The sequence below is a fragment of the Serinus canaria genome, chromosome 4, assembly GCF_022539315.1.
Source record: "Serinus canaria isolate serCan28SL12 chromosome 4, serCan2020, whole genome shotgun sequence".
NCBI classification, from domain to species: domain Eukaryota; kingdom Metazoa; phylum Chordata; class Aves; order Passeriformes; family Fringillidae; genus Serinus; species Serinus canaria.
In genome coordinates this window covers 58067478-58086634 of record NC_066317.1, presented here as the reverse complement: position 1 = coordinate 58086634, position 19157 = coordinate 58067478, and the positions used below count along the sequence as shown (strand labels likewise).

General features: G+C 38.0%; 1 protein-coding gene across 1 annotated transcript in view; it reads right to left on the bottom strand.

Annotated features, from left to right (window-relative positions):
* The window catches only part of CLNK (cytokine dependent hematopoietic cell linker), a 28249-nt gene extending 9386 nt beyond the window's left edge, over positions 1–18863 (bottom strand). Inside the window, exons 1-11 of the mRNA XM_018924972.3 lie at positions 18665–18863; positions 16065–16227; positions 14304–14380; positions 13961–14006; positions 11767–11795; positions 11427–11446; positions 9858–9986; positions 6922–6949; positions 4115–4133; positions 3026–3089; positions 1856–1896 (exon numbers count right to left, since the gene is read on the bottom strand). Coding sequence (XP_018780517.3) covers positions 1856–1896; positions 3026–3089; positions 4115–4133; positions 6922–6949; positions 9858–9986; positions 11427–11446; positions 11767–11795; positions 13961–14006; positions 14304–14380; positions 16065–16227; positions 18665–18736 — 688 coding nt within the window. The 5' untranslated portion in view covers positions 18737–18863. The remainder of the gene's footprint in view (positions 1–1855; positions 1897–3025; positions 3090–4114; positions 4134–6921; positions 6950–9857; positions 9987–11426; positions 11447–11766; positions 11796–13960; positions 14007–14303; positions 14381–16064; positions 16228–18664) is intronic.
* Between the last annotated feature and the right edge of the window lie 294 nt (positions 18864–19157).

Here is a 19157-nt window from a genome sequence, read left to right as displayed (position 1 = left end):
CATTAAGGAGAAGCTAAGTTGGTCTTTGGCTGTGTGTGCCTGCTATGCAGTGCTGCTGCCACAGGGGGCTGGAGTAGCTGAAATCCTTCTCCCCCAGCAAATGTGATTTTGCTGTCTTTACAAGCTAGACCCAGCTACCCAGGTCTCTGTGGAGATAAGGAAGTGCAGGGGTTGGGTCAGGAACACAAGAAGTCATGTAATGACAAGGAGGCTTGGGCTGACTCTGAGGATGCAGAAACAACCTCAGAAAAGCAAGGGCTTCCTTTCAATGTAAAGATCAAATGTAATTTTCAAATATGTGACGTGGGGAAAAATTGTTAATTGAAGATAAAAAGCACCATATTCTGCTGTATAACAGAAAACAGATTTGTGTTTTTCATGCAATGCTGGTGGGAGAAATGACCCAGTGTCCATTTTAAAAGTGAATGAGGAAAATGTGTTTATCAATGGCTTCCATCTTTTCCTTCTGGTTACTGTCACCAGAGACAGTGCTGTTTGTCAGGGTGGTATTTCATTGTGCTTTATCTCTTCATGCTTTATCAGTTTATTGTTGTTATGCTGGTGTGTAGCATATGACAATATTAAATTTTACTAGGAAGAATTTCTTTTACAGAGGGGAGGCAGTTTTCACTGCCTTTCACTGTTCCATTCATATTTGTACTGTGTTCTGATTTATAACTGCATTGCTTTTGTTTTTAAAACAAGATCCACTGATAGCAGTAGACAAAGAGCCATGATCTTCAGCAGGCAGTCAGTCTGTTCAGTAATGAAACCACTGTTCAAAGGGCCTGGCACCAGACATCAACCTTTTGTTTCTGCAATCACTTTGACTTGTCAAAATGTGACATATTCTTACTGTTCAGCTTATTGGATCATGATTTTAGCATTTTTGTTCACATTGCATTTTTAGTGGCTGGCATCTCCAGAATTTATTTTTAAAGAGACCCCACTGCTAGGACCACAGTTGCTTTGTGGACCTGTGCTGTGTATTTTTTGCAGATTTATTTTTTCTGCTGTGTCTTAAGGTGTGGGACAAGAAGGGTAAAATTAAAATTCTCTTGCAATGCTTATGTACCAAGTCTGGCTGAGATGGAGCTAACACCTTGTCAAGAAATAAGATTTTATAAAATGTGTTCTTACAATATTTTTAAAGCCAAATATAGACTTTAAAGGCAATTACAAGGTAACAGGGAAAAGGCTACTTATTTTTTCTCTCCCTGTTGCTTCAGGAGGGCAAGGAATTGACAGAGGAAAAGGATACTCTGCTGTCCCAGAGAGTCTAGAGGAGCAAAAGCCCTGCTAAGAATGGTAGGAAGTGTCTGAAATGGCAGTGACCATTTCAGCGACCAAACAGAGACCTGGATGAGCTTTATGGATTCTGTAAAGAAGGGTTTTTAGTAGGTGTCCAGAGGGCAATGTGTGCAATTGCACCCCAGCACAAGAAGGAAGGGATTCAATGGAGGGAGCCCACGAGAATCTGGGAGCTGGGGCCTGTGAAGCAAAGCTGGGGGAGGTAAGCTTGGTTAGCCTGGCAGTGACCAAAGTTCAATGAATCCTACTTGATCTGAACACATAATGCAGTCCATATGTTCTTCCTGGTGGTATTTGCTTTTACCACAAGTTCATGTTATGCACTCATAGGTTCTTGGCACAGCTTAGGGGTTTGTTTTTTTGATAAAAAAAGGCATTTGCAGAGGCATTTACAGGAGAGTAAAAGTATGTTATGTAGTCAAGGACAGTAGGAAGTGCATTGAAAATCCTTACTGCAGACATACAAGCTTAGCAACCTGAATCTGTTTCTTACTCTTATTTTTCCATGTTTAGTTTGGCTTTCAAAGCAATCTCTGGTTCTTACCTGATCTGCAAATGTTTTTAGAGCTCCGTGTGCATTGAGGACTAGGAGAAAGCAATGAATAAAAGTAATGTCAGAAAAATATTTCTTATAGTGGCAGTGTAAGAGTCAAATTAGAGAGCAATGCATAGCTGTGCCTCCCCAGAATACCCCTTTCTCTTACTGATGGCAGCTTTGGGCCTTCCCAGGTTTTGGGTGGTAGTTTTGTATTTAGTTTCTTTTGACAGGTTTCCGTCATTTTCATGAGCCACTTTTTCAAGTTGCATAGAGTTCTGGGTTTGTTTTAGTCTCCATAAGAGTTCCATATTTTAACTGCATGTGTAGTAAAGCCCAGTTGCTTTTGTTCACTGCAAATTTCAGCTGATGTTCCCAGTGCCTCTGTAGGAAGACCCAGGGAGCAGTTCTTCCCTGCCTGTGCTGATTTTCTAGACTGCTCCTGAGTGGCTGCCCAGTTAGTATTTTGTTGTGTTACACTGGGAGAAATATTGGCCAAATAACTTCTCATAAAAGAAGCATAAGAAGAAAGAGAATACTAGTGGTCACAAATATGATCAGATTTACTCCATGCAATAATATTATCCCAGAGAAATGCCATTATTGTAAACAACTTTGTGTGAGAGATTCTGTGTTTGTCTAGGAAGGATGTTAAATCATTCATATACTTCCTACGCTGTCTCCTGCATTTTTGGGTTTTGTTGCATATTTCAGTAGACAAGAGATTACAGACATTTAGAAAGGAAAGATTTGTATAGGTTATTAAAACAAAGTAGGTCTAACTATGGAAGATTTCTGTGGAAGAAAAATCAGCCTTTGGAAAGCCAGGTGTGTATCCTTTGTAAATAAAAATAGAAAATGAGGGGGAGAGGAAATGCCGAGGCTGGAGATAGCAAAACTACTTTGTACAATATATTTAACACCCTATCACAGAAATAGCAGCAGAAATGTAATACAGCAGCATGCTATTAAAGATAAAAATTGGCTGTGCAATTACAATAGCTTGAAAGCAATTCCCAAAGATGTTCTTGTCACACATCAGGGCAAAACACATCACTGCATGGCATCAGAAAGTGGTATCATTTTGCTGTTATTGCATAGTGAAGTACAATTTTCTAGGGCAGAATGTTTAGTCTTTGAAGCATCCAGTACAAACTCATGAAATTCTTCTATTCCTACCTGGCTTCAGGAGGATGCTGTTGTGCTTGAAAAGGTACTTCAAGTTTCTTCCCCAAACTTGTAACTGTTAGTAAAAAGGATAAGAACTTAGTATTTCTTCTTTTGTCTAACTGACAGCATCTGGCAACTACTGTGAAATAAATTAAGTAAATTCATACATGAGGGTGAGGCAGTTCAATAGAAATCCTTAAAGGGCTGTAATCAGTCTGGCTGGAATGAGTCAGCTAATGATTTCAGTGGGAAACATTTGGTCTAGTACTGAATGTTACATGGGGGACGTTACAGGGTTTGCTGATGCCAAATATGGCTTCACATGATAGTAAATAATGTAGAATGTTGAACAAGAAGTATGTGGAGAGTTCACAAATCCTTTTTATAGGACAGGATAGGCATTGAATTTATTAATACAGTCGATTCTGTTTTTTGCTGAAAATCAGGAAATGGTGCCTTAATCCACAAAAGGAAAAGCCAGAGGAAATTATGAACTTAACATAAAGTGTAAACATCATGAAAGCCAGGTAATCTGTATCTATCTTCAAAGTATTTTGGAGTAACACTGTCTGTCATGGACCTTTGTGCACATGGACACAGTGAATGGTTTGAGCAGTTTTGTCAAAGCTGTATGAAAATCTAATGAATTGACGTATTTTTACAACATTGGATATTTCAAATCTTTTAAATATTTTTTTAGCTTTAAAAGCCTAAAGCTTTTAAAAATGTTTATTTCAAAATTCTCACCCTCCAATAATGGCAGCAAGATTGTCAGAAGGGTGATGTCCTCTGTGCAGATCTCTGTTGGAGGTTTTTTTAGGGACCAACACTCTTATTTTCCCCAAAACCTTAAGACATTTGCTTAGGACAAATTTGTTACCCTGGCTCCCCAAACAGCTGTAGCTAAGGCCAAGTAAAGTTTCCTTTTTTCTGCTGCTCATCAGCAACTGCTGAGGTCTCTAACTCTCTCCATTCTTAGCAGATGTACACCTGGAGGATGTCTCTTTCTTCAGTTAGAATTTTAATGATAGAATATTTTAGTTTTGGAATATAATAAAGGAAAGAAAACAACAAATTATCATAATATTGAATACTGACCTTGCTCTCTTCCAGGTGCCTGTAAAAAATGATAACATAGTAAATATTTTTCTTTGCATTCGTAACTTGAATTTGCCCTAACAGACCCAATTATCCACCAGTTTTCAATAATTTATAGACATTCAATCATTAATACCTGATCACTCTGTCAAAAACCTGGGCTGAATACTGATCTCAGTCTGCTAGCAACAATGAGAATTATACTTTTTAGGGGTGTAAGTGAACATGTGGTTTACTGCAAAGATCACCATTTCATGATGACTACTGTGTATAAATTTAACTTACAATATGGTTTTCCTTCCTTGATCTTGTATTAAATTCAGATTGATTATGGTTGACTGGAGAGACACAAAGATTGAAATCAGTCACTTCTTTTTAGGCTCCTTAACTGACAGTACAATTATTTTAGTGTCATGGCAGATATTTCATTTAAAATCACTGTGTGGAGAGTCTTAATCCAGCACATTATGTTAAAATTAAGAATGATAGCTTTCTAAAGATTGGAGTTTGGCTCCTAAACTTTCACTGTATTTCTTTATTATTTTGATTCACAAATCAAAATGATGGTAATATCAATTACTTTGTTTGTTAAGATGCATCTAGGACTATAATGCATAAATATTAAAGAGAAAAATAATTTTTTTTGGGTAGATATTGCATCTTGAATCTTCCTTATAAGTTACTTCCCCAATAATGCTTATCTATTACTTAGAAATTTTAAGTCTAATTCAGGCTGAACAAGACCTGGGCAGATCCTAGCCCAAGCTCCCGCTTAAAGCAGGGAGAACTGTGAGATGAGACCTGGGGTCTCAGAGCTTTAACCAGCTGGGTCTTGCAGACCTCCCAGATCTCACAGCCTCTCTGGGAAACCTCTTTCAATACCCTTATAATTAATTTTTTCCCCTATTTCTGATCAAAACCTACATAATTTTAAGATTGTTGCCTCTTGTACTTCCACTGTGCATTCTGTGGTGCACCATGCTCTGCCTTTTTGACAAACATCTCTCAGACACCGACTAGCAGCTGTTGGGTTCCCCCAGGGCTGTCCCCTCTCCAGGCAAGGGGAGCCCAGTCCCACCAGACTCATTTCACAGGGCAGGTACTGCATGTCCTGGTGACCCTGTGCTGACCCTGTCTGCTCTGTCAGCTTCAGCCTTGAGCAGGACTGCAGGTGTTGTCTAGTGAGTGATGAGTAAAAGGGAACAGTCCCTTCCGTTGTTCTCTTGGCAATGCTTCTGTTGACACAGCTTGAGATGCTCTTGGCCTTTATGGCTATCTAGGATACACCAGTGGCTCATGTTCAGCATTTGGTCCCCAGGTCCTTCTGAGCTGCGAAGAGGGTTTAGTTCATTCTTAGGTGCATTTTGCCTTTGTCCTTTCCAATTTCAAGAGGCTCCTCAGCAGCCTTTCCTGCAGCCTGCCTGGGCTGTGGTGAAGGGCAGTCCTTGTCTCAAACCTGCTCTTTGGTGTTTGAAACCCTGGCAAGGGCACACTCTGTCTTCTCCAGGTCACACTGAAACTGTTTAGGCCTTCATATCTATAGGAATGGGAAGTGACCAAAATTAAATTTTATCTTTTCCATGTCATGAGACACACCATATTTCTCCTTAAGATGTAACCAAACTAAGAGTCTGTTAAGAGCTGAAGTTGTGCAGCTGTACAGTGTCCAGCCAGAAATATTCATTACAGATGTAAGATATTTATTTTTCTTGGGAGTTTTTTCATGTTTGGTTTGTAATGAGTCAGTATCCAGGACAAGAAAAAGCTCTTTTAAATAGTATCTTTCTTGCCAATATATCATTTTTTCAAGCAGTAAGTGTTGATTACAGTATTGCTATCAAACCATGTTTTCGTCACCATCTTTCAAACTAAAGCTCCTAACCAAGGGGAGTGAGGTTTGGGGCAGCCTCCCTGTCAGAGCTGTGAGGAAGGAAAAGTCAATGGATTTGGAAGTTAGACAAGTCTGCAGATTTGAGCTTCAACCTGCTGTGGAAGGAAACAGTTGGGATTAACTACTACAGATTCCTGTCTTCTGTTCCCTTTAATGAGAAAAAAAATAAAACCAATTCAGTAGGAACAGATTAGTGCAGGAACTGAAACATTCAGTGAGAAGCACAAACTGCTATAAATGATAACCTCTTTCCAAATTTTACAAACATCCTTTAACACTCTACGTGATTGTAGGGACTGTATTTCTTAAAAAGTTTTATAGGAAACCACTTGTCATAACTAAACTCCCTTATTGCTAAAACCTCTGCTTTACTACACTGGTGTGAATAGAAAGTGAGTGGGGAAGGAGAGGCCAAAGTGAGCTGGGGGACAGCAGGCACTGTTAAAACTGGATTTAAAATTTGTCCATTCTTGTTTCATACTGAAATGGGTAATCTTATATTTGAAGTATTTATATTACATGAATGCTATTACACTCCTCTATTGACCTTATAATTTCAGTTCTCTGCTTGTAAAAATGTATGTGGAATCTCTGTCTGAAGGAGAGTGTCTCCTGCTGTTCCCTCTTCACAGCCATCCACATCAGGCAGTTCCAAGAGATGCTTTATGTGGATAGTTGGACAGGGAGCTGTGCACTGTACCTGTATTTTTATTTCTTCAAACAAATTCAGAAACTGACCCTGTTCAGGAAGTAGCAGTATTGAAATTGCAACACACATTAAAGATGGAAACTTTTATGACACAAAGCTAATATGACTGTTTTTTTTAACCTAATAGGCTAAAATACTATTACATACTGTAGCCATGGAATGTGTTTGGCTTTTATGGTCCTAATACATACAAAGATGAATACTTACTGTATTTGATTCCCTAACAGATGAATGTCTGGAAAAGAAAGAATAATGAAAAAAACATTTCATTATGATAAAATAAAAAAAATCACTTTGAGTACATCATCACTGATGATTTGATCTTGACAAGGGAAGGGCTTTGCTACTGCTAGAGAAGGTCAGTGGCTGGTTATTTTTTACATGAACTATTTTAAGGAGAATTATCTTGGACCTTCTTAAAAAAAGAATAGCATCCTGTGAATTCATTATGGTAAAAGACAACTTTGTTAAGGATTTATAGTGGAAGGAGGGGAAAAAGAAGAGTATCAACTTCAGAACTTTTCATCTCATGCCAAAAAGTCTTATTTACACTTTAGAGTCAGCTATAAATGGAAGTAAGTTCCTTGAAGACTGAAGAATTTAAAAAAATGAAACAGTCACAGAGCTGAAATGGAGAGTGTAGAGGAAAGGAGGTGCAAAACAAGGAAGATGAGTGGAGAACGTTCCTCATGGCCCCGATTAAGCAGGTTTTAAGGTATTTTTCTGTCTTTTCCTGATATGCCTGATCAACAGAAATATCATCCTTTCCTGGGAAGGAAGTATTCTCTCTCCAAAAAAATATGGACAAGGTATTGAATCTGGCATCTTTTGTTAGATGTTTTGATTGTGATGAAAGCTTACACTTTTAGCAGTGTGCATCTCCTAATAAAAGAGACAGGGTAACAGATTTTACAGCTATTTAACAACATAAGGTGTGAATAAGCATCTAGTAGTTTTTGGAAGGCTCTGAGATTTAGTCCCTGTTTAGCCTATCTCATGGACTGAAAAAATATGACAGTGAGATATTTTGCTAAATCAGTCAGAAGACAAAAGAAAGATCTGGTATAGGAAACCCTGGGAGCTATTTTTCAACAGTGACAAGGGCTCTCTTCCTCATGTCTGTGTTGAAAACATCAATCAATACGGAGGCCTGAGGCAAGAAATTTGGAAATTATCAGTATTATTCAAGAAAGCTAGGAGAAAGGAGAGGAACTGTTTTGGTTTGGATAGTTGTTTTTGTCTTAGTTTCTTCAATTTGTTAGCTTGGTCTCCAGGGCCATTACTTAGTGTGTGAAAGCTCATTTCAGGTCTCTGGGTGTGAGGTAAAGTTCCTTGACATTAAAGATGTGCTTGCAGGGCTGGCCTCCACCTCCAAGGGACATGGCCCTTGCATGGCCTGCTTACCACAGGCATATAAAAGTTTCAATCACATCAGAGCTTCTAATATTCATTCCAGGACCCTGTGTTTGCCTGTTTTTTTAAAAAGCTATTTTTTAGAGTGTCTAAATAATGATGTGTTACATTTTATAAGTCTTCCAAATTTTGTTGGAAAACAAGACTAGCACTCCCAAATCACATCTATGGTTGGACAGCTTTTCTTTCAGTCTAGCAAAGGGCTGTAAGCTGTGGTGCCATACTCCTTCCCTCTGCAGCTCATGGGTTTGTTTTCTCCTTACAAAGCTGTAACTGGACTGAGGATGGGTGAGAAATATTTTGAGTGAAGTGCTTGTGGGAAATTTGTCAAGTGCCTTCCCCAGATATTGTGTTGTCTTGTTCTGTTCCACTTCTGTTTTACTCATGTAATAAAAACCTCTAGTACAATAGTCAGGACATGTATTCATATTACAGAATTTGGCTTTATAATAGGACCTTTTAAATGGAAGTGCTCTGCATACTGATATCTGCTGGAAACATGGATTATAACATTTCTCAAAAAGCCTTCAATCTGTGCTGCCCTACCAAGGGAGGGGATCAGTCATGGGATTTGGAACTTTGCAGCTCTGTGTCAGGTCTTGCATCTGAATATGAAACTCCTTCATATTTATAAAATGTCTTAGCAAACAACATATTTTGGAACCTAAGCCATGAAAAAATTTAAGCACCATTCAGGAAAAAAACACAACCCAGTAACCCATAATTAGAGCTCACTCATTAAATACATACTTTAAGCCAAAGATTATTTTCTTGATTTGTAAGCTTATTTTCCCCCCAAAGGATTTGAAGTGACCTCTGTAAAATGAAGCAAAATTCCATCCTGATGAGCTGAAATTGAAATCATCGAAGGGAGGATGGACAGGATTGACACAGCTTCTGGCTGCTACAGGAGTCATTTGAGCATCATACCCTGTGGCCCCTGGATTTGTGTCATTCCTGTTCCCAGCATGTGTCCAGCACTGTCCCCCCTTATGAATGTGAATTCTGGTCACACAGCAGGCTCACATCTGCTTGTGTGGCAGTGAGCAGAGTGTGTTGGTGCTCATCTGGCCATGTATGTGTTGTGTGGAAAAAGCAAGCAGACTCCTAAGCTGGCATAAGCATGTGCTGGGTCATTCAGCTGGGCACGAGCATTGGTGCTTCAGGAGGCTCATGCTCACTGCCATGTCAGGATGCTGGATGCCCACGGGTGCTGTGTGGCTGAGGAGTGCAAAATGGAAAGGGCAAGAAGTGATTTGTAGCTTGGATTCATTGGTCCCATGGGCTGAAGCCAGACTTCTGCCTACAGATGAGTAATTTCTTTTGCTGCATGCAATGTTTTTGGGATGTGGAGTGAGTTTCTCTATCTCTGGAGCTGTTGGTGTGTTTCCCCATCACTTGATTCACGGACTGTGATAAGTAAATAGCACTTTTCCACTTAAAAGTGGTTGCAAGACCTCTAAATATTATTAAGGAAAAAAAAATCCTAAACTAAGTGTTCATGAAAGTTCTGTCTGCTTTTCTACTCCTTTACCATTATTTTGTAATTTCTTCTTTTTTTTAATGCCAGTGTCACATTACACTAAATACCACTTCTCTCAATTATTCACAGCTGTCTAAAGAATAATTTTCTTAAGTAAAAGCAGAGGTGTGACAGAAGTAAAATGTTGTGGTTTGAGCAGGGAGAGTGTTTTGATTGTCAGGGAGCAAAGATGAGGAGTGCACTGTACCTTGTGACTTTTGCTGACATTGGAAAAGTGGGATCTCGGCTGAGCGTGTTCCTCTTGTGTAAGGCTGGGCTGCTTATTCTTGGCTCTGGAGGAAGGGGCTGATACTGCTTTGGCAGCATCTTTGGAGGCCTAGAGAAGTCAAAAGAGACCTTGAAGGGCTATTAGGGAATAAAGGAGGTGCAGGGACTGTGCTTTAAGTGCAAGTTCTAGAAGTGAGAGACTGGAATTTTCTGAGAGTATTTCAATGTATTTGTGCTGAGCTAAGCTCAGACCCAGGAGCTCTTCAGGGCCCTTCAACAGCAACAGTAATGTTGGATAATATTCTACATTTGCAAGACATTACTGCACTGTGCTGTGTGCCACTAAATAGTGCTCTTGTGTGCCTCCTACCAGTGTGTGCCAAGTACAGCTCTGTAGTGTGGATATTTCCAGGTGGGTGTATGTATGGTCCAGTGAACACAATCCAGTTTCAGACCCAGAGGAAAAAACGTTCTTTATCCCAGAAAGCTCACAGGTACCATGGGCCTGGTGTTTTCTGAGGGATGTGGGCACGCCCTGCCTGTGCTCTGAGACCAGGCAGTCACAGCCCAGCTCCACCTGGAAGCTGTAGCATGGAGAGGTTGGCTGGACAAAACTGGAGGTGCATCCAAGGTGCCTGGAAGGTCTGCCTTCAGAGGTGGGCTCCTGGGGAGGGAGCCTTGTGTGTTTGCACATTAAGTCAAGTGAGAGAATTAAGAATCATTCTGGCCACTACAATACAAACAAACAAATTTTTAGAATTTTGTAGAATAATGGAATGAGAATGTTCTTATTCCTGCACTAATACAGTTTTGAATTTGTGAAGTTTTACTGCCCTTTTATGCTATTTCATATTTTTTTAGAGTCAAATCTAAATATGTAATGCTAATCATATTTTAAAATTCTTTTTATCTTTTAGAGCAGTCAGTGTAGGCATGGAGGAATAAACTTGCTATTCCTAAATGACCTTTTGAAAGGATTTTTTTAATTGTAGCAGTTATTATTTGAGTTTGACCAAATTAAGAAGTGTTTAATTTTTTGTTTATGGGCGTATCAGAGAAAAAAATATTTGTGGAATAGAGCTTGGTCTATCTTCTGAGGGAGTAAGAGGAAATATTTCAGTTGATTTCCATACATGATTTAGATGTGTAGCAGAAATTGATTTTAGTGAGAATGAAGTCAGTATTATCACAGTGAACAGAGCTTAAGGCACCAATACAATTAGTGGAATATTTTTTTTTCCCCCAGCAATTTATATCTGGGTTGAACCAGATTCAATATTTCTAGGCTTTTGACTTGTCTGCAGGCACAGCCAAGTTGGTTTTGAAGATGCAGGCCTGAGCTCCTGCTATGAATGAATGCTTAGAGCTCATGAGTTGTTCTCCCTAACTCCATACCAGAACCCGTTAAGTCCGAAGAGAGGCAGCAGTAAAAGGATGCTGGCTCACTTCCAGCCACCTCATTACCATGAGCAGCACAGATGGATGTGAGCATTCATTAGCACTGAGTTCCCCGGGGAGCACAGGTAAGTGATCTCTGATGGGATCTTACCGTGGGGGAGGTGTAGGCTCCTGGAAAAGAGAGGAAACAAAAATTTCTGTAAGCTTTTTTTCCCCCCCTTAGTTTACCTGAGAGAAATGTGAAGAATTTAGATTAAGTAGACATGCCTGTGTCAAGAGTCAAAGGGTTTATGTGCTCTACAGCACAAAACATCATTCTGTAACATGGCATTTTAAAATCACTGACGAATAAAAGACAACCTCATGTTAGGTAATGCAGACAGGAGTTCTCTTTTCCTTTAGCTTGTGCTAGCAAAATGGCAGCCTGCTTTTAAAAATCTATTAAATGGCAAAATAACCAGTAAAAAATTGAATTGAGAGATTCTGCTTACCTGGTATCCATGTATTTTCATTCTTCCTCCTAAGAACAATTACAAATAATTCTTAGTAGAGTGCTACCCATACAATTCACAAATGAAGTTACAGCTTGATTCTGGTATCATTGTTATTATTATGGGCAGTCCAACCCCATTCCTTGCTTCCCCTGGCTCTACCTCTAGAACTCTGCTCTTGCTTTCAGAATGAAACATTTGAGGGTGATATTTATTCAGGTACTGTAAATTTAAATATTTTCCAGAGACTTTATATGTGTATATATATGCTTATTGAGTTAGGGATGCATTTTTTGTCTGTTTTTATTTTTGTATAGAAATTTATAAAATACTGAAAACCAATGAAATCAGTTCTATTTTTTCAAATATATCAAAATATGGCATTATTTAAATTAACATCTTACTACTAAAAAAATCTTAATTTATTTTTGCTACACTGAAATTATTTTTCTAAGTTCTACATGCTGAAATCCTAAATAATGCAAGGCACATGCAACAGATCTCAAGCTCTCCTTCAAATAAACCATAACAAATTGCTCTGAATAAAATAATGATACCTGAAATGTTTAACATTTCTAGAAAATACTGCTGAAAAAAAAAGTCTTCTGTGCTATTTATGCCATCTTGTGGCAAGGCCACTTAACAGCACTGGGCATTTGAAAAAATGTTAGGATGTATTTAAAAACAGTGCAACTATTATGTAAAAATAATCATGTTCTCTATAAGCACTGTTCACTCAAGAAGTACTAAAAGTATGTATCAGTTGCATTCTCAAACACCAGAGTTTCATTTACCTTCCTGTACTGGCTTTGGCTCGTCTTAACACTAGCACACATCACATGGACATGTAAATTCAACCTACTAAATCCTGGTGGAATTCAAAGCTTTAGATAAACTGGCAAACTGTCCTTGCCTACTGATTTCTGCAGATTTTGAAGCTTGCTTACTCGAATTTATCTCAATTCAGCTTTTTCCAGGCTACATGGGGATTTGCTCACAAGAATTAATCTAACCTTCCATTTTCAACCTATATAGTGCTTCCTTTCTCATCATCTGTAGGAATTACTTTTCTCTACATTTTGCATTACAGTGTGAAATAAGGGGAGGAAAGCAAATGCTGTTTTATATGGAATTCTTTGAGTTATTTTTCTGGCTAGTCAAGTTATACTACTTTCTAAAAATCATCTGTTACAGCAAACACAAAAGGGTCAAATTTTCTTGGCTTGGCAATTGCAATTTTTTGGACCATATTACCTTGTGGTTCAAAGACTTGAAAATGATAAGATAAAAACCACAATTTCTTTTCAAAGATAATCATATATTTAATCCTTCAGTAGCTGACTTCATGACAGTACTGCTATATCCAAAGCAAATAAAAAAGTGTATAGAAACCTACTTTTAAAACAGTCCTACAATTGAGTGAAACTGTCAATCAGAGAATTTTCTTTTTGGACACTTCATTAGGTTCTTGAAGAATAAGATTGCCTGCCTCTGATTTCACCACAAGAAACAGAACAAAAATTAAAGGTACATTTTGGACTCAAAATTAAAGGATTTTGAATCAGATTTAGGGTTAAAGGTAAAGCAGCAGAGAAAAAAATATGCTAGGTGATGTGCTCCCCCATTAGCACATTCTGAGTAGGTGAATTTGTCAGGAAACCTTTGTAAATAGTCACCCTAGGATGTAAATCCCTAGTGGGAATTGCTGAAGTTGGTATCACTAGTTAAAAATAGTTATTAGATTATGTTTTACAATATATTCATGGAAAAACCCTGAGAAGGATAGGGAGTGAAAAAGAATTACATCATTAGAAGCAAAGCCCAGCGGGGATCTTGCAGGTTTTTGGTGAAAGAGTTCAGGAGGCACTGGCTGCTCCCTGCCCCTTATGTCCTTACAGTGTAGTGAAAAGGAAAATCTGATTTTTAAACTAGAGGGCTTTTTTTCCTCCCCTTGTAGGAGCAGGCAATTCCTGAAGAAAAAAATATATCTCTTTCTGTAAATAATTACTTCAGTGTTAGATAGTTGAAAGAGTATTGCAAAATTTGCAGGGTGACTGTTCTGGAAAGCAGCTGCTGTTCTGAAAACCGTGTCTATTCTATCACGTGTAACCTCTGCCTAAGTACAAAAGGTAAATCTGGAATAGAAATTACAGTTTCTCTTTGCAGAAATGGGTAGATTTTTTTTTTTTAATACCTCTTACATTTGGCACTGTTCTCCCCTCCGGATCAAATGTGTGAATCTGTTAATAAACCAAAAGAAAGATGTGATGTTAGCCATCATTCCTGAAGCTATGGCCAGTAGAAAGGGTGCTGCTCCTGGCTGGGATGATGCCTCTAAGTCTTAGCCCAGCAGCCAAGGAGTGAAAGGAAGAGATGAGGGCATCCGTGCAAAGTGAAACAGGAACAGCTCACAGGAACTTGGGCTGCCTGGTGCAGATGAATGTGATGTGGCTAAGACTTTAAATAGACTGCACTTTGGGGGATAGCACAGAAAAGGGGAAATCTGATTGTGAATAAGGTTTAGTGTCTCTACTTACAGCTGAGTGTGGAGGGGGCTGAGATGGGCTCTCACTCGTTGGGGAAGTGGTACCTGAAGGCCTTAAGCACCGAGTATCTGCAAAAGAGAAAGAAAAATCAAGCCAGAGTAATTCAGTAATATGATGTTTGAAGGAGGGATTTAATGTCCAAAATGTGTTTTTCGGGCCAGATCTCACCATTTATATAGCATTTATTTTTTCCTCCAGAACTTAACAACCATTATAGCAGCTATATTGAGAACATAAGCATGACCCTGGTAATAGCTTTATGGTTAATGTCCCCACTGTGGTTACAAATAAAAGCCTTCATAAGCTGGTAAACAGTTAAGGCAGACATTTGACCTTAACTGTGGTTAGATTACTGAATTTGTTTTTCATTTGAACCTTTGCTCTTGGCAATGCCATCATGTTGTTCTGGTTTTGTGAGGGTTGTAGGGGTTTTATTCTCTAGGTAGTATTTTAATTTTTTTCTTTAGCTTTTAATAAAAAACTGCATCCCTGGCCATCAAAAAGAAATGCTCCAGTAGTATGCTAACATGTGTTATTCAGTTATTAATTTTATATCTCAAGGGCACTTGTATTTTTCTAGAACAGAGAGCAAAAATTTTAGCATTGAATTTTACCCTTTTGAAATATATTTTCAGTCCTTTCTTTGCTCTTCTGTCTTGCCACGTTATAGTTACTGGGCATAATACACAGGCAAAAAGCAGCCTTTTGTTTAATGTGTTTTACCTTTAATCACAAAACAAAAATTCTGTCTTTTGGCTAGTTCAGCACAATCTTACATAAACCACAGAAGATGCTGACTGCTAAATGAAAGTTTTTACTACTAACCAAGATAGAAACTGTACTTGGAATTCACTTCAGGTTTCCAAATAAAATGGACAAATTAGTCTTGGAACATAATGTAGACTATCTGGTTGTTCAGACTGCTTGTGGCCCTTTCACAAACTGATGAATTTACTCACTTTAAAAGCCATCTATTTGTTTTGACATCAAACAAACTCCCACAAAAAATGAGTAGAAAATGTGTTTGCTGAGTTTGATGTGAACTGGAGCGAGCTATCTGGTTTATGGTTTCCAGTCTCTCTCATCTAGGACTCCCCCCTATTTTTAAAAACTGTTTAAAACCTCTAGAGTGTTTATATTGGATTGGTGCAATGCACAGCTAGGATGACATTTCACTTCCATAAATGGGATATTAATTGGCTCTGTATGTTTAGGTATTAAATGTGACTTAGAATAGCTTTAGTAAACCAAAAGGTGATTAATGCAGCTGCCTTACAAAGTTAAGAACGCTTGAGAAATACACTCCAAGTAATTGCTTATTACTGCTATTTAAAGCATCAGAGAACTCCTTTAGAAAGGATACTACATTATCATCTGGAGGAAAGTTTAGTGTGCTCTTTGATATGTTTTCCATCTTAAAGGTTTCTAGGCTTAAATAGCAGTGAGATTTTCTAAAATGGCTGTGTTTTATCAGCCAGTTGTGGAATGGGGTAATAGAATTTATCCTGTGAAGGTAATATTAACATTAAAAAGCAATGTGTAATTATTAATTTAGCATAATCTAATGAAAATCAGGGTAACTGTTGAATATGAAGAAGCAGACAAAGCTCTTCCCATGTTTCTACCTACCAGTGTTATTTTCCAGTTGAACCATTTAATTATAAAAAAAAAATCTGGACAGAAAACTCCAGGTCTGTACTGTTCCCCTGCAACTCTAGGTTTTGCTCAGTTTCCACAGACAGAAAATGTTACCTGCATATTCAGATTCTTGTAGAGGTTTGGCAGGAAGGATTCTCAAAGAATGAATGGCCTCCAGCACTGAAGAATTTACAGTCTCATACATATTGTCTTCCTCCTCGGATAGCTCAGAGGGAAGCTGGAAGTCACTCTTGCCCTTCATTGTCAAGTATTCACTCTGGAGAGAAGAGGAAATAGACAGATAATACCAATAAATTTAAATTCAAGATTGATTTCAGTGTGGAAACATATGATTGCCATAACCAGAAATTCTGGTGCATGGGAAATTTTCTAATGGAAACTGAAAGGTTGGAAAGTAGTTGAGGAAGTGGTTTGAGTGCCTAAATTTTTAATTTAGACTCATGAAGTAGCCATTTGGGAGACAGTTTAAATGTCCCTCTGAATTTTGCCTTTCTGCTCTTGGAAATATAATGAGAGTGTTTTATTTATGATCATTGCAGACATTTGAAACGGTATCTTTTATTATAATATTATCCATGAGGTATTTGTATTGTACTGACTGTTTACATATGTTACTTGCAAGAATATATTAACTAGCTCATCACAAATGTCATGCTTCAAAATAAAACCATACAGTGTTTTGGGGAATTTGTGCTAACAGATGTGCAGTCCAAGTGACTGCAATAGTGAGTATGTATTGAACAGTGGAGTCCATGGAAATATGGTGCTGAGAGTGACTCAGGATGTCTCTGGATGTGTCTTTACAAGGTTGTGTTCTGGAGTGCTGCTCCACCCTTCATCCTCACTGTTTACTCACTGAAACATTACTGCTGCCTTTCTTCAGCACCTTTCTTCAGAGCCAATATTGCTGCTGAGGAAACTTGACTGAAGGCACCCCTTTGCCTCCAGAAGTCACATTTTGTTACCAACAGATTAGGTGCATCCATGCACTTGGGTCTTCTTTGGTGTTTATTCTATTCTCAAATTTATTTTATTCTCAACTTTATTCCCTGATGATTGTTTTATTCTCTTTACTAATGAGGAATCAATAGCTTCCTGACATATCTTCTACCAGTTAACTGCCTTCAGTTCATGCTTTTTCTCTTGAGTGCTAGAATTGAAGCCAATTTGTTTTACTCTCCAAGGACACTAAATAAATTGATTACTATCCACTTTATTTCAAACTTTATTATGCTAATGCCTATAATTATATATTTTTTTATTCTTCTCACTAAGCAAATATACTTCTTTAAATCTTTCCTGGATTGTCAACCAACTTAAAAGACTTTGAATCTCATATTCCCAGTGTTACTTTCCTGTGAGCACACTCCATGTTGTACACATCTTTGTTACAACACGAGGCAGACCTTCCAGAAGGGTTCTTTACAGTACATTGCAGGGTGAGGTTTGTCTTTATGACAGTACATAAAAATGTCACCACACCCTAGACAGACCCTGCAGGGTACCTGGGTTTTCAGGCTCTTCTCTTTCAGGCACCACTCTTTCCAGTTCAATAACAATACTGTCAGCTAGGCTGAGAGTGGCTATTTTTTAATCAGTTGTGCAAGCACTTTCATCTAGGTGAAATCATTTTCATCTAGACCAGGCATGTACTTGTGAGACTGTCTTCTGGGAAATATCAGAGGCCTAATAAAAAGCAATATATATCACATTTACTGTTTTCTTTCACATTATTGTAGTCATATTTCTGCTGAAAAGGAAATTACTTTTAGTTTGAGGAATTGACGAGATGTTTTTCATGTCACATTAACAAGTCTTTACATAATCAGACTTATTATTTCCAAAACATGCTTTCAGATTGACTTTGTTTAATAATCTTTCCAGGTACCAAATAAATCCTCAGGACTTGCTTTCTTTCTTGCAAGAAATTGTGGTTACCACTGTTCTTTTCCATAATTTTAGAAACTCAGGACTCTGCAGAATTTCCAAAGAGAATTAATACCTCAGAAATTTTAAAAATAATTATTTAAGTGTCTTAGTTTAAGTAAAGAATTTCCTGACCATTCTTTCCTCATTCTGCTCTGTGCTGTTTTTGCCTTTTATTTGGTATTAATCCCATAAAGCATCTGATTGTTATTAATCATTCTGTGAAATCTGAAGCAAAGTATTGATTGCATCAGACTTCTTAAGTCATCCTTTATTTGTCCAACTTGCTTATTAAAACACAGACCTGTGCTATCATCGTTTTGTGATTTAAAAGGTATTTTCACTCTTTTCTTATACACCTGAACTGAAACTCAAACCCAGATTTCAAATACAAATGGAAAGACATTGAAATGTTCTCTGTTTGCTTTCCAGCTTTCATTTGTATTGCTTACATATTTAATCTTGAGATTTATGATTTACATCCTTGTTCAGCTTGACTCCTGTTATTTTTATGTGATCTTATCATAAAGGTGTATTTTAGATTCAGCCCATAAATGGAGAATTGGCAAGTGAGTCACTTCTCCAGTCTAGATCCCACTAAAAAAAGGTAAAAGTTCTCATCTATATTTCACAATTCTTATGCCTTATTTTGCATTAAAAACCAGTGATGATTGCATTTTTTTGTTGGTATTATAGCCAAGATGATATTAACATACATCAGGAAGTGAAAGAAAAGTAAAATTTTAGGAAGAACATGTGGTACTTACAGAATTATAGGTGTTAGCAGGAATGGTTCTCTTTTCTGTATGAAATGGAGAAAAGCTGTCAGAAGGTCCCATTCTGTTGTAAATTATACAGTAGCTAGTAACTTATATAAAGGAATAAAAGTCTGCCAACTGCAGCTTTTAGAGTATTTATTTACAGTATTTTAGAGAAATGTGTAAAAGGACATGAAGCAGGTCCACCCAGGAGTTTGTGGACCTGTACAATGCATGAGGAAGTAGCTGTGTGGAAATGGGATTCACAACCAAGAGCATGTCTAAGCCTGCCCACCAAAAACACCCAAAAAAGGATGTGCTTGAGCTCCTGTCTCCCTCCTGAGTTTTGCTTCTTGGTGCAGAACTTTTGAGATCTCTGGGACTCCTGATCTGGAAATCCCTCTGTAAATAGAAATGTGTTTTGTTGTCTTCATAGGAGAAGAAAATCCCAGATCTGACAACACTCAGCTATCAGGCTATAAACTGTTCTCAGCGGTGTTTG